This window comes from Delphinus delphis, chromosome 3 (genome assembly GCF_949987515.2).
Source record: "Delphinus delphis chromosome 3, mDelDel1.2, whole genome shotgun sequence".
Classification (NCBI taxonomy): domain Eukaryota; kingdom Metazoa; phylum Chordata; class Mammalia; order Artiodactyla; family Delphinidae; genus Delphinus; species Delphinus delphis.
The window spans coordinates 3440123-3455561 of NC_082685.1; the positions used below are offsets into that span (position 1 = coordinate 3440123).

General features: G+C 58.8%; 1 protein-coding gene across 1 annotated transcript; it reads left to right on the forward strand.

The window, feature by feature from the left end:
• Positions 1–11899, forward strand: ATP8B3 (ATPase phospholipid transporting 8B3). Its single transcript, XM_069540501.1, is given in 18 exon segments — positions 1–46; positions 150–283; positions 471–620; positions 975–1017; positions 1112–1253; positions 1983–2041; positions 2520–2611; positions 2983–2995; positions 2998–3095; positions 3421–3517; positions 5092–5304; positions 5382–5516; positions 6613–6688; positions 6913–7033; positions 7295–7426; positions 7521–7763; positions 10827–11477; positions 11479–11899. Coding segments are annotated over 18 exon segments (2679 nt in total). The 3' UTR covers positions 11713–11899.
• Positions 11900–15439: the final 3540 nt, after the last annotated feature.

Here is a 15439-nt window from a genome sequence, read left to right on the forward strand (position 1 = left end):
ATGATCTCTGGTTCCAACAGCCTCCCCCAGCCTGAAGTCCAACACTGTACCTGCGCGTACGACATGCTCGCTGAACTGGAACGCGCACACAGCTCAGACTCACGGTCCGCACACCTGCGATTACCTCTCCGTCCTTTCTCCGCCCCTAGCCTCTCCCCCGCACACACACCCGGCCCCGCCCAGCTTCAGCCGGGTCCAGCCCACCCCCGCCAGCGACTGGCTCCTTAATTCCCAGGCCCAGATTAAGACTCCATCCCGCCCCAGCTCCTCGAGGTCCCGCTCGGTCCCGCCTTAGGCCCCGCCCCTTTTGGCCCTGTTAGGCAAGGCCTAGCTCGGCCCCGCCTCTGTCCCGCCCCGCCTTCTGTCTTGGCCCCACCCCTGGGGTCCCGCCCCGCCCCCTCTACCCCGGCCCCACCTTCCACCCTGGCCCCGCCCTCGGCCCCCTGCATTCTGCCCGGCCCCGCCCCTAGGCCCCAACCTTCCGCCCCGCGCCCGCGCCGCCCGTTTCAGGCCCGTTTCAGGCCTGTTGGCACCGGGCTAACAGCTCCACCACGTCCGTCGCCCTGGACGCCTGCGGACCGCCCCAGGAGGCCCGGCCCCGCCTGCCCCGGCCCGCGCAGGTGAGCGGCGGCGCTCCCGCAGCTGTGCGTCCCCGGGCGCCCGCGCACCCTCTCTGGACTCCGCCCGGCCTGAGGGCGGGAGGACGCAGCCGCGGCGGCGGGGGCGCCCCCTAGAGGTTCGCGTGGGCCAAGGTTCGGACGGGCGCCGGAGCGCCTGTGTCGTGTGGGCCCGGATATCCAGGTGCATTTCCCAGGGGCCTGGGCGTCGAACCCTGAGCCGCTTCGCTGCGGGAATGCTCAGGGCTTCCCGGGGCGGGGGGGGGGGGGTAGTGGGCGTTCCGGTGAGCTGAGAATGCGAGGGAGGAGGGCGTGTCCCTGCCCCCTGATACGCTTTGATTGGATTCTGGCCCACAGCATTCGTCTAACCCCGGCCGGGTTTCCCCCGGCTCTGGCTCCGGTGGGGCCAGAGCTCATCCCGGCTGTGGCCCCACGGGATGAGCCTCACTTTTCCTCATCTGGTGAATGGGCACTGGCCTTGCTCGGGCCCCCAGGAGCATCAGAGCTGGCCCTGAGCCAGGCCCTCCCTCCCCCTGGGGGCCCCGGCACCAGTGACCCAGACGCCAGCAGTCCCTGCCCCGGGAGGTTCCAGTTTCATCAGGCAGCCCAGACAGGGGAAGAAGCAGAGGAGAGAGGGTGATCAGAAATGGGATGGGGGATCCCGCAGGCAGAGGGGAAGCCCAGAGGAGGCGGCAGAACAAGGCTGGGCAGTAGGAGAAGTAGGGGCTGAGAGCCGAAGGGTGAGAAAGCTCCGGCCATGCGAGCAGGAATGGTGCTCCCGGCAGAGGGAACAGCGGGGCCAGGGCGTGGGGAGTAGGGAGCTGCTGAGTGCTGGGGGTGGGAGTCATTTGGGGAGCTGCCAAGGGCACGGAAGGACTAGGAGTGACCATGAACTAGCTGGTGGGAAGCCTCCGGGCTCTGTGGAGGGCTGGCGGTCCCTGCCCCAACACCACACTCAGACCTCTCGCCCCTTGGTCCTCAAACACACTTTGAGACATGATGGAGAGCCCTGGGGCCCCATTTAGTCTGTCAACAAACATTGACTGAGCACCTGACCAGGCTGGGCGTGGTGTGCCGTGTGGGGATTGGGGCAGGAGGGGCAGCAGGGGGGCCCGGGAGGATGTGGGTGCGATCGGCCCCGGAGAGGTGATGGGGGACGACCATGGGGGGCCATGGGGGGCCATAGGGGTGGGGAGCAGCGGCCAGGTGACCGGCTGTAACGGGGAAGGACTCACAGCTGGTGACTGGACCTCCAGAGCCTGGGGAGGGGACAGCAGATGGACGTGGGAGGTGACATTTCAAAGAAGGTGGAGTGGTGGGCACTGTCCGGCTGCCAGTATGACCTCAGACCCCTCTCCTCGACAGCCCCACCAGCACGGGCAGCCTCGCGTACCGAGAAGACCTTGAGGAGGAGAAGAACTTGGGTGCATGTCTGGCCAAGCGCGGGCGCAGGGCTGGGGGTAGAGTGAGGGGGTGCCAGGGGGAGCCTGACAAGGGGCGTTAGAGTGCAATGACTGAAGTGGGGAGATGGGAGGCCAAGCACGCGGTTCTCAGTGGGTTACAAAGAGTTCAAAATCCTATCACTGAAAGGTGGACTCAGGATTTGTGGGCCTGTGAGCCCAGAACTATCTGGGCAGGGAGTGGAGCCTCGGACACCTCGGCACCCGTCCCTGGGCCTCAGTTTACCCCTCTGTAGAAGGAATGTGCATGAGTGGGTCTCCCAGGGCCTAGGGATTGGCTCAAGGGGAGCCGGATGCTCAGATCCACCTGGGCTCCCCGAGTGCCTACTGTTGTGCAGGGGCCGCGTGGGCCCTCTCATCTGTTTACGGGCTGGATCCCCGGGGGGCCCCTTAGCCCTCCTCCGGGGTGTCATTAGCCCGTGTTTGTCTTCTCGGGCCTCAGAGTTCACCTGGGAGGTGCAAACCAACCACTGGTCCTACAACAACCAGTTCAAGGAGAAGGTCTTCCTGTGCTGGCAGAGGAAGAAGTACAAGGTGGGCAGGCCCAACCCCCGTGGGCCTCCGGGACCTGCCACCCAAGCTCTGCATGCTGGGTCAGTCCACTTAGTCCTGAGGACTGTAGCGCCGCCCTCGCCGAGTCGTGGGGTCCAGTGCTGGCGCTTCGCGTGTCTCCTCCGCCCTAAATAAGTTACTAGGCAACCTTCACGGTACAGCGTGTCCATTGGGCTCTACCTGAAACCCCCGGCCTGCGTCTCACGCGGGGAGTCCTGGGGTCACAGCTCGGCTCACTGGGTCTGCACCCGCGCTGGTCATGGCCGGAGGGAAGGGGGAGGCGGATGGGGCTGGGTAGGAACCCGGGCCCTCCTGGGCGGCGCCCCCATGCCGGCTGCCGGCTCTTGACCCAGAGGAACGTCATCCACAGGCCAAGTACAATGTCTTCTCCTTCCTGCCCTTGAACCTGTACGATCAGTTCCACCGCATGTCCAGCCTCTACTTCCTTCTCATCATCATCCTCCAGGTGGGGCGGGTGGGGCAGCCCCAGGGGTCAGTGCCTGTGCCCACTCCACTCCTTCTGCCTGCTCGAGCCACCTCCTCCAGGAAGCCCTCCCTTCCCACCTTCCCACGTGGCTCTGTAGACCCAGGGTGGTCCTACCCCGTGTTTGTCTGTGTGGCTGGTGAGTCAGTGTCCAGCCCCCCTCACACTGGGAGCACCCTCATGGCTGGGTCCCCACTGCCCAGCCCAGGGCCTGGCACACAGGAGGCGCTCAATATATGTTGGATGCTGAGGGTGCATGGGTGGCCCCTCCAGGTCTAAGGTGGCCTCCTGACCCCTTTGGCCCCAGCAGGCTGAGCTGATCCCAGAGGGCCAGGAGGAAGGATTAGGTTCTTGGGACCCGCCGGGTCACTTCCTGGCATCAGGCTGGTCATGGATGGAGATGGGTGAGGGATGGGCAGTTTCCAGTGCCTGCAGAAGAAAGGCCTGATGGAGTGGACCACGGAAGAGGCCTTGGCCGTGAGTCCCTGTGGGAAGGGAGGGTGGAGGGGCAGGTTCAAGGGCACAGGGACAGGAGGAGAAGGGCAGGAGAGGAGAGTGTGCAGAGAAATGGCCTCAGGTACCCAAGGCGGCCATGTACAGTTGATCAGGTTGTGCACTATTCTGCCCAGCACGCGCGCGCGCACACACACACACACACACACACAGACACACACGCTGGAGAGGGAGCCAAACTCCAAGCTGCACCTGCCCAAAGGGAATACCTTTTTCTCAGTCACGCAAGGACACCCTGTGGTTAGGCTTTTGTTCTGGTTGCTACCCCCCTATCCCAGCCAGGCCTAGTTTCCAGGACGTGCTTAGCCCTCTCTGCCCCAAAACTTTTGTCTCCGTGGGTGAAGCCCAAACGCCTTGGCCCAACTTTCCAGACTGTCTTTCTGTGTTCTGCTATCCTGTCTATCCTGGTCCCTCCTTGACCTCGCGGGGTTCCCCAGAACCCCAATTTCTGGCTTGCAGTTTCCTCCACGCTCAGGTGTTGCCTCAGGACCTTTGCACACGCTATTCCCTCTGCTAGGAATGCCTTCCTCCACTCTAGCGCTCAGTCACCATCCTTTGGTCCTCAAGGTTCAGCCATAGGTCCCCACCTCCAGGGAGCTGTTCCCGCCCCGACCCTGACATGGGGCTGTCCTGCCGTGCTGGCCCAGCCCTGACCCTACAGGTCCCCAGCCTCACCCAGCACAGGGGCCAGTGGGGCTGCTTGGGGAAAGAAATGTCCTGTGTCCCTCCACACGGGGGCCTCCCAGACTGCCCTGTTCTACCTCTGCCGGGAAGTGGGTGGGGGGTGGGGCGCAGGCAGCTGGTCTGTGACCCACAACCGAGGAAGTGCAGTCAGAACCATGACCCAGAGCCCAGGAGCTCGACAGGACGGCTTGGCTTAACCGCCTATGGAGTGGATGGGGAAACTGAGGCACGAGAGGAGCACAGGCCTGTCTGGAGCTCCTGACCTGTCCAAGCTCAGCCGCTCAAGCCCACCTCCAGTCAGGAACAGAAGCAAGACCCCAGGCAACAGGCGAAGAGCCTGGGGGAGGGTTGGGGCGTAGGAGGGAAGGAAGGAGCCACGATGGGCCCCCCTGGGGCGAGCGAGCTCTGGGTCTTTCCTGGGGTCTGGAGACAGAGTCCCCAGGATCCTTACAGTTCCACCCACCCCAGAGGCCTCAGCTCCTTGAAAAATGAGGCAGAGGGAGGGGTCTGGGGCTGGGGGAGCCCTGACGGCGGAGGGCTCTGGCAGGGCTGCACCGAGTGTCTTGCGGAATAGTTAGAATTTGCCTGTGAGGTCTGGGGGCAAAACAACTGGGCATCGGCGGGCGGAGGGTGGGGGGGGCAGGGGGCGGGCTGAGACAGAGCGGGTGTGGAGCAGGGCGGCACGTGGTCCTAGCTCCCCCTGCCCGGGAAGACAGACTGTGGGTGGTGGGTAGGTTGGGTGACCCCAGGCAGAGGGAGAGGTGCCCGGGTGAGGGGGCAGGGGCTGGCGGGGGTGCCAGCGCCGCCTGCCCGCCCGGGGCCCAGTCCTTGGCCGAGCAGACCCTGCGGACACTGTGCATGGCCTGCAAGGAGGTGGACGAAGACATGTACGAAGAGTGGTGCCAGCGGCACCAGGAAGCCAGCATCCTGCTGCAGAACCGTGCCCACGCCCTGCACCCGCTGTACGAGGAGATGGAGCAGAACCTCCAGGTGGGTGGAGCTCAGGGGGAGGGGCGCCCGCACCCCAGCTCCAGCCCCTCAGCCCCACCAGGGAGCTGGCTCCCTGCTCAGGCTGTCCCCACGCCCACCCCCGGCTGCTGGGAGCCACAGCCCTCGAGGACAGGCTCCAGGACGGTGTCCTCGACACCATCAAGTGTCTCAAGCAGGGGAACATCAAAGTGTGGGTTCCCACAGGGGACAAGCAAGGTGGGTCCCAGGGCGGCCACCCCCAACGTGGGGAGAAGGGAGGCGCGGGGAGAGCTCACCCCTGCCTGGGCACCACCGTCGGCCCATCTCTCTTTTTTTCCCAAAGATTTATTTTTGTTGTGGACCATTCTTAAAGTCTTTATTGAACTTGTTACAGTATTGCTTCTGTTTTATATGTTGGTTTTTTGGCCACAAGGCATGTGGGATCTTAGCTCCCAGACCAGGGATCGAACCTGCACTCCCTGCATTGGAAGGTGAAGTGTTAACCACTGGACCGCCAGGGAAGTCCTGGCCTATCCCTCTTGTCTGAGTTCAGCATTGCCCTCCACCTTGTCCCTGCGAAGGGAGGACCGGGAACAATGGACTGGGGTCCCCTGGGCGCCTCCCTCGGGCGGGCCGGTGCCATGCTCAGCGTCTCCTTGGGGTTTGGCCCCCTGGCAGCGCCATGCAGTGGGGCCCTCATTACCCCTGCCTCATAGATGACCCAGCGGGGCTCAGAGAGCATGGGCACCTGCCGCAGTTGCTCAGCCACCCAGGAGCCAAGCTGGAATGGAACCTCAGGTCCTGTGGCCGTGGAGCCATGACTCCACTCCAGTGAGGCTTCTCCGGGGCCCCACTGGGCATGGGTGCCTGCAGGGCTGCATTAGAACTTCTGCGGACAGGAGGCACGTACACACAAAATATTTAGGATGACGTTTAACAGCTGTGCTGGAGTAAAGACAAATATCCAGGCTGCATTTTTATATTCATTTTTTTCCCTCTTCTTTATTTTTTTTAAACAAATTAATTCATTTTTGTGGGTTCCTGGAAGTGCCTTGGGGCCCTAAGCACGATATGTCTAACGATCCCTTGGCCCTGGCCCCAGACCCACCTCTCACTGGCAGCCCAGCTCCAGCCAGGCGAGTGGAATGGAGCCCCCTCTGCTCAGAGCTGCAACCAAAGTCTCAGGGCTGACTCTCATTGGCTGGCCTGGTCACGTGCCCTCCTCCAAACCAATTGCTGTGGCCAGGGGGAGGGGCATGCTGCTGTGATGGGCAGAGTGGGCATGGCCGCCAGGCAGGGGGCTGTGGAGGGGCTGATCTGGGCTGGTTTGCAGAGACAGCGGTGAACATCGGCTTTGCCTGCCAGCTGCTCTTGGAAAACATGATAATTCTGGAGGAGAAGGAGATTGTGTAAGACGTGGGGGTTGGGTGGTTGGGTGCATGAGCCTGTGTTGGGGGGGTCAGGGTTGGGGCAGGGCACCACCCATGGCCCAGGCATGGCTCTGGGGTCTGCAGAATGCCCTCAGCCTCTGCCTGGTGGGGCTCCCAGAGGGGGAAACCAAGGCACAGCTGGGGAGTGGGTGCAAGGAAGCCCGTGCGGCTGGTGTGGCTGAGCCCCTGCTGGACCCCTGCAGGCAGATCCTGGAGGTCTACTGGGAGAGCAGCAATAGCCTGCAGGGTGGCAAGAAGGGCCACCTGAACAAACAGCTCCCCCTGCAGGTCAAAATGGCCTTGGTCATTAACGGGGAGTTCCTGGTCAGTGTCAGCTCAGGGTGGGCAGCGGGGCCCTGGTACCTGGGAGGGGGCTGGGGACGGCCTCCACCAAAAGGCCCCCAGATGTGGTGTTGGACCAGCCAAGGCGAAGGGCCTGAAGCGTCACACCGAGAGATGGTTCTCAGCAGGGCGAGAGCAAGGGAAGGACGCAGTCAGGTCCAGCCCGGAGGAGGGCCCAGTCGGGGCGTTCCTGGAGGGCAGCGGTGCAGCTGAGTGACGCGCCCCCTGTCCCCCGCGGGCCAGGACCAGCTGCTGCTGTCCCTGCGCACGGAGCCCCGGGCCCTGGTCCAGAACGTGAGCTTGGAAGAGGAGGAGCCCTGGCAGGAGCCCAGAGAGGAGAGGGCGGACTTATTGCAGGCCAGACGCCTGTCCCTGGTGTGACGGTTCGTGGGTGGTGGGCAGCAGCGCGCGGGGAGGCCGGTGGCTGGCAGCAGGCGGGGGTGGTAGCTGAGGGGCCCGGGGCCGACAGGCTGCGTGTGCCCCTGCAGCTGCGGACATCGGCATGGGGCTGGCGGGTCAGGAGGGCATGCAAGCGGTGCAGAACAGCGACTATGTGCTGGCCCAGTTCTGCTTCCTGCGGCGGCGGCTGCTGGTGCATGGCCGTTGGTCCTACACGCGCGTCTGCGAGTTCCTGCGCTACTTTGTCTACAAGACGCTGGCCAGCATGATGGTCCAGATCTGGTTCGCTTTCTACAGCGGCTTCACTGCCCAGGTGCGCTGGAGGGAACTCCCCTCTTGGGGCGGGGGGGCCGGGGGGGTGAGCTCTGGGATTGCCGTGTCCTTCCCATAGCCTCCAGGAAGGCAGCAGGCAGGCTCACACTCGGGTCATCACGGGGCAGAGTTGCCTGAAGTCACAGAGCAGCACAGACTTTTGTTTGGCCGCATTCATAGAGGTAGAGATTCCAGATGAAGGGAAGGGATGGTTCCACGCCCAGCTCAGTGCCAAGCCTTTTCAGGGATATTTGGCAAATTTGAGCTTTGGAGCAAGGGCAGGACAGGTGCTCCAAATATACATCCTTCAAGGGGAGACAATGAGAGCTTGAACTTGAGAGAAGATAAGACTATGGGGGCTGGTTCCCTAACTTCAAGACTCTTGACAGTATCATGGTGAATACTGGCTGTGCTCTCCAGAGCGTTAGAGGAGTTGTAGGGCAGTGATGTCCCCTGTGTGTAAGGAAATTGTCTGAAGATAGACTACAGTGAGAGGGAATGAGCTCCCCATCACTAATGCCAAGGTATTTGAGAGAGAGCTTTACAGCAGCAGCCCTCATAAATATATATATGTATATATATATATTTATAATTATTACTTTTTTTTTTTTTTTTTTTTTTGCGGTACGCAGGCCTCTCCCTGCTGTGGCCTCTCCCGTCGCGGAGCACAGGCGCCGGACGCGCAGGCTCAGCGGCCATGGCTCACGGGCCCAGCCGCTCCACGGCATGTGGGATCCTCCCGGACCGGGGCACGACCCCGTGTCCCCTGCATCGGCAGGCGGACTCTCAACCACTGCGCCACCAGGGAAGCCCATAAATATATATTTTTGCTTTACTTTTTATTTCTAGATATTTTCTTCTTTTAGATGCTGCTCTAAATGGAATTGTTTCTTTAATTCACTTTTGAGATTGCTTATTGCTGGTATATAGAAACAGTTTTGTGTGTGTGTTGATCTGTGTGCCCTTCAGCTTTGTTGAATTTGTTTATTGGCTCTAGTAGCTTTCCTGTGAATCCTTTGGGATTTTCTGCATATAGATCCTGTCCTCTGGAAATAGAAATAGTTTTACCTCTCCCTTTCCAATTTGGATACTTTGAATTTCTTTTTCCTGCCTAATTGCTCTGGCTAGGACTTCCAGTGCAATGTTGAATTGCCATGGTGAAAGCAGGCACCTTTGTCTTGTTCCTGATCTTAGAGGGGACAGTGTCCAGTCTTTCTGTATTTGTTAATTGGCATTCTTCCATGGGAAGAACTGTTCCTTCTCCCCTATTTATTTATTCAATTATTTATTTCTATCAGTGTGGACTCATGGGTGTTTATTTTATTCTATGCTTTGTTGCTCAAGTTGTCCCCGATTTGCCCCTTTGCCACGTGCCTGCTCTCCTCTGAGTACATCCTCACTTCCTGGTGCTACAAGAGGTTCCAGGCCCATTTTGTCTTTTCCGTGCCCCAACCCTGGAATGAGCCATTCCCATATGGAGCCCTGGTTCTCTTCACCAGAGAATGGTAGTTAGACACCAAGATCCAAGTGCTTAGTGTGGTCATTTTGCTACTGGGATGCCATTATCCTCTCGGTAGACAGAGCTAGGAAATGCACACATATTAACCCATGTTTAGATGCAAATCTATATCTCTATCGACACCTATCCATCTATCTATTTTTGTGTATGTGAGTTCACACTGATACCTCTGCTTCCTGACCCACAGAACAAGGCTCAGCTTAGCCTTTTCCGTTTACTGCTTTGTGACTCTTATCTCTGATGGTGAGAAACTTGATTCTGGTAAAAAAGTTCGATCGTTACTTATTTGCTCAATCCCACAATGCACATAAAGTGGTTTTTGGAACTGAAACTGATATTCTTTTAACTAGTCTGGATTCGTGCATTCGGGAAGGGAGCTGGGCTATTTGTCTCTGAGGTCTCTTCCAACTCTTCTACCCATCAGTGATTTCCTAAATCGAAAATGATCTAAAAACACACTCTCTAGCCGTTTTCCCTCCTGTAGCTTTTTATTGAAGTCATCCACTTAGAACAGGCTCAAAGGTGCTGCTTTAAAAGAATTAGACCAGGGCTTCCCTGGTGGCGCAGTGGTTGAGAGTCCGCCTGCCGATGCAGGGGACGTGGGCTCGTGCCCCGGTCCGGGAAGATCCCACGTGCCGTGGAGCGGCTGGGCCCGTGAGCCATGGCCGCTGAGCCTGCGCGTCCGGAGCCTGTGCTCCGCAACGGGAGAGGCCACAACAGCGAGAGGCCCGCGTACCGAAAAAAAAGGACAAATACTGTCTGATCCCACTCACAGGGTATCCCTGGGGGAGTCACATCCATAGAGACAGGAAGTAGATGGTGGCGGCCAGGGACTGGGGGAGGGGGTGGGGAGTCAGTGTTTCTTGGGGACAGAGCTTCAGTTTGGGAAGATGAGAAAGTTCTGGAGATGATGGCGGGGATGGTTGCACGACAGTGTGAATGTGCTTAATGCCACTGAGCTGTGCACTTACAAATGGTTGAAATGGTACATTTTATGTTATGTGTATTTTACCACAGTGAAAAAAGGTGGGGGAGAGGACTCACTGGCTCATAAAATCAGAATCTAGAAGGATGGGTCGCAGCTGGGCTGGGCCCCAGAATTGACTGGAATGGTGGACTAGGACATGGCCACAAACCTGCCACCTTCACCCACACAGGCTGGACATTGGGCTGCCCCAGACTCTGATTGGCTGATCCAAAGTCAGGTCCTAGGGAAGGAATCTGATTGGCTGGTCCAAAGTCACGTCCCATGGGACTTCCCTGGGGGTCCAGTGGTTAGAACTCTGCACTTCCATGGCAAGGGGCACAGGTTCGATCCCTAGTTGGGGAAGTAGGATCCCACATGCTGCGCGGTGTGGCCAAAGAAAAAGAGAAAAAAGTCAGGTCCCACGGAGGACTCCATGGGTCAACTTGGGTAGGAAAGAGCCTGGCCAATCCATGGTGGCAAAGGGCTCTGATTGGCCCCCACTGGAGGGGCAGGTGACCCGAAAGCAGTCAACATGGCTCAGGAGCCTGATGACTCCTGCTTTCCCCTTTGCTCTGTAGAAGGAGGAGGAGAGCATCACCGTGGAGCCCATACCCCATGTCCTCCGGGAGGCACAGACCCGGCACTCCAGCTATGCCTTCTCCCACCGGGAGGGCTATGCGGACCTCATCACACAGGGCACAATTCTGTGGAGGTCACCAGGGGTCAACAGCGACACGCTGGTTGGTCACACGAGGCCACCTGATGAGCTGCCCTCAAGCATGGAGGAGTCCTCCTGGTACCCCAGGAGGATGTCGTTCCTGGGGAGGAACAGGTGCCAGCACCAGGGGCAGGTGTCCTCTGAGGATGTTCAGCCTGCCTCTGAGGTGAGCTCATCCTTGCCTGTGGATGGGCAGTCCTCTCCTTATCAGGAGAGCCAGCACTCTCTCACCGAAAACCGGCTGTCCGGGTCTCTCCAGGAGAAGTTGCCGAAGAGGCAGGAGAGGTCACTGTCATAGGAACCGTGGCCATATACTCCCCAAAGTCTGCCACCAACCAAGGAGACACCACTATCAGCGGAGGAGAGCCAGATGACTTCTTCTGAGAGCCAGATGCTGCCTTCAAGCCAGCTGTCTTTGAAGAGCCAGTCAGCACACTTGCAGGAGAAGACATTCCTCTGGAAGATCCGGAAACTGTCCTGGAAGAACTGGCCATACACCTGGTAAAAGGAGTCCGGGCCCTCCCAAGGAGGGGACGGTGCCAGTTTCCAACTCGAACCTCACTGCTCTGATGGAAACTCCACCACCAACTGCGAGAGGATCATCCACCAGCGAGCAGCCGATGGCGGTGGAGCCCTCCCCTGTGCAGAAGCAGCCGTCGCCCATGGAGTGGCTGCCAGGGCCCAGCGAGGGTCAAACCCCACCTGATTCGGCAGGGCTGCCGCCCTCACCTGAGGAACAGCAGTGACTGCCCAGGCTTAGTAAGTGTCACCCAGCATCGTGAGGCCTTCCCCCAAAGACAGGGGCTCCACCTGCTCCTCTTTCTCTAATAAGCCACGGTCTGTCTGACCCCAGGTCTCCTTGAGGCTCTCTCTTCCTATACTTCTTTCTGTGATGTCCCATGAAATAGTTCTTTTCTGGTTTTAAAAATCAAAACACTGACCTCTAGTGGCCTGATGGGGGATTTGCAGGGAAAGCTGGGTTTCTTTGGGTTTCTTTACCCTGGGGCAATGTGGATAAAAGCTTTATTGCTCTCAGAAGGGAGAAAGGTGCTGAGCAGACTCTGCTTACCAGCCCTGGCTTCCTGCCTGCAGCCTGCTGGCCTATCTCAGGGCAGTTTATAAGGTCCAGTCCTGACACCACCCAGCCTTTTCCTCCACTGGGCTGCCCTGGTTTCTTCTCAAACAAACCACCTTACACTTTAGGCTCCAGAAGGCAGTGGTCCGTGACACCTCAGAAGCAGAGCCCAGCAAGATCCGAGGCTCAGGTGGCCCAAAGGCCCTGTGGAGGCAGGGGCTCAGGGAGGGCTGAGTTCAGAGCAGAGAGGGGTGGGCTGGGAGAGGCCCGCTTCCACTTTCCCTCGTCCCCTTCCTCCTTCATAGAGGGTGAGCCCCATGCCTCCCACTCCTGCACCAGCCCCTCCCCGCCCCTCACCATTCAGCAAAGGCACAAGCCCAGGTGAGTGACTAGAAAATAATTTATTGGAGGGAAACAAAACAACAAATCCAGCACAGCAATGGTTCACAACGATGATGATATATATTTTTTAAACTTTTAAGCCTGTCGCCTGAGGGTAGGGTGGAGGGGGCCTCTGTTCCCTCTAGCCCTGGGGGTTCGGGGGAGGACTTTGGATGACCCAAATCGTGTGTCCCCTGAAAGCAGCCCTAGTGTCCAGTTGTGATTACACACTCAGGGCCACGTGGCCTCCTGGCCGCTCTCACCCCTGGTGGAGACAATCCTCCCAAAGACCAGCCCTTGGGGGGCCTGCCAGGGATACAGGAGGAGACCAGGGAGCTGATGGGCTGGTGTGGCTGAAACTGCTTTGGGCCAAGAATGTGAGTGTCCCCAGTTCCAGCCGGTGCAGGGGCCCCGGAACATGCCCCACCCCCACCCCCCGCCCTCATTGCAGGTGGGTTGAACCTGCGCCCCCAGGCCCAGCCCTCCAAACTTGGGCCTTCTGTCCTTCAGGGTGTGAGAGACCCCCTTTGGCCACCCAAACCCACCTTACCTGGGGCCTGTCCTGGAAAGTGGGCTCTCCCCTGGTGGGAGCGTGGGCCCCGTGGCAGAAGAGTCACAGTCCGGGAGACTGTCCCAGAGCCCCCTTTCATGATTTTTTGGGGGCCCCTTTGTTCTCTGGGTACCAGTGGGGGCTGGGAGGGAGGGCTCCACAGGTGTGCACCCCCTACCTCCCAGGCCAGACAGAAAGGTGAAGGCCAGGCCTGAGGGAGCTGGGGCGTGTGGGTGGAGCCCGGGCAGGTGCCTGCCTTGGGGGGGTTGTCTCAGGAGGGCCCTTCAGATCTGAGGAAGTAGGGGTACACCCCGCCCCCCACCAACCTAGGCGACAAGACTCGAATTGGTTGATTGTCTGTCTCCTCTGAACAAGACACTTGGGAATTCATGCTAACGTGAGACCGACCGACCGAGCGGGGCGCCCGAGGTGGCAGTGACGCCCACTGGTGCCCCAGGACCAGGAGCCGGAGGGACTCTGGTGCCAGGAGCTGGAGGCCCCGCCACCGGCCGCCTTCCTTCTGCACCTGAGGCCCGTCCTCCCACCGCCGGCTAGACACAGATCCTTGGAAAGGGGGGAAAGTAACACAGAGCAGCGCCGAGGAGCACCGAACAGCACCGACTGGGGCATGAAACACAAGATGCGACACGGAATCCCGGGGCTCCGGCCCCGCGGCCCCGCCCCACCCCCACCCTTCCACCTAGTACATTATCTTCAAGAAAAAGTACATTAGTCATGCATCAAATCAAATTCCATTGCGTCTTTTTTTTTCATTTTTCTTCCTTTTTTTTTTCTTAAATTACATTTGAACACAGAACACATAGAATAATAAATACTCTTATAAGACATGACTTCAAAAAACAAGAAACAGAACACGCCAGAGAACAGAAAGGTATCCAACGCTCTCTCCTCTCTTTCCTAAAGGACTCATTGAAATAAGAAATCTGTAAACGCCGCAGGTCCTTCCTCGTGCGCTCCCAGACTCTCTCTCTCGCTCATGCTCCCCCGGCCCTTTGCCTCTGACCACCCAGCTTCCCCTGCCCTGACATTCAACGCGTCTCCCACGGAGCTCACCAAAAGAAATGACATACCATCGTCTGCAAAATTATAATTTAACGGTATAAAGCTTCAAGTCACGTATTCCAAAAACTAGCTAAGGATTTTTTTTTAATCACATAAACTATACATTAAATATCTTGAGGTATTTCAGAGAAAATTGTCAAAGGCTCGAAGGAGCTGTGCTGGAGGTGTCATTCCCTGTGTGGAGAATGGTCTTTGGTATGTGACAACCAGCTGGGTGTTGGGGCAAGCGGGGCTGGGCGGGGCGTCAGAAGGGAGATGGTGTGTGTGCACGTGTATGCGTGCGTGTGTGCATATGTAATAGGAGGGTGTTTGAAAGGGACGCAGGGGTCAGGGACGCTTCTGTGACCCATGTCACTGGGGCTTGAGGGGTCCCGTCACCAGAAAGGTCCCATGTCCATTCCTAAGTGTCCAACACGGGACAAACCCAGGAGGCCCTGGCCTCTGACGCTTGGGTCTTGAATGCAGGACCAGCAAGTGACTTAACCAGCAGAGAATCCCCGTCCCCCAAAAGCAGGTGCTCTCTCAAGTGGGGCCCACGTGTTCGTGGCAGGCTGAGGGAGGGGCCGTGTCCACCCAGACCCCAGCTCCCAGTGTGGTGGGACCAGTGTGTGCACAGGAGTGTGTACGTGTGTCTGGGGGGAGGGGTTGTTGCTGAGCGGGAACGGGGACCCTTAGGATTCTGCCCCAACACCCAAAGGTTCTAGAAGCATCACTCAGATCCGGTTGCTTGAAAAGCGGGGAGAATAGCGAGTCGATAAGGACAAGAGAGCATCTCACACACGTCTTTGGTTCAAGAAAAAGGCACTCATCGACCTCACCACCCTCTCCCTCCCTCCCACTCTCTCTCTCTGTCTCTCTCTCTCTGTCTCTCTTTCTCTCTCTGCTCTCTCTGGTGGTGGACAGGTGGCACCTGGGGGGCAGGGCCCAAAGCAGACCCTCGCCCACACCTGGTCCCCAGGTGAGGGAATCCTAGCATCCAGCACAAGTCCTTGGGGGAAATCTTTGGTATCAGGCGTGATTTTTCCAATCACAGACATGAACATTTGAGTGAGGTAGCCTTTACCTGGGGAGGAGGAGGGGCATTTCATTAGAAATGTCTCTTGCATTCTCAAAGGGGAGGGGTGTGGCCACCTCTCTGGGAGGCGGTGGTCAGGGGGTGGGAGGTGGTGGTCAGGGGGTGGGAGGCGGTTTTGTGGGGAGAGGTTCCTTCTAGCCTCCAGCTCTTGAGCCCTGGGCGGGGGAGCAGGCTCTTGGGATCCAGCTGCCGGCCAGTCCTGGAGGTCACCTGGAGAGGGTGAGCAGGGGAGGGGGGCGTGCTCATCTTCATTTCTGACCCTTCCTTCCCCTTTGTCATTTTTTGTTTTTCTTTTGGCAAAAATTAGAG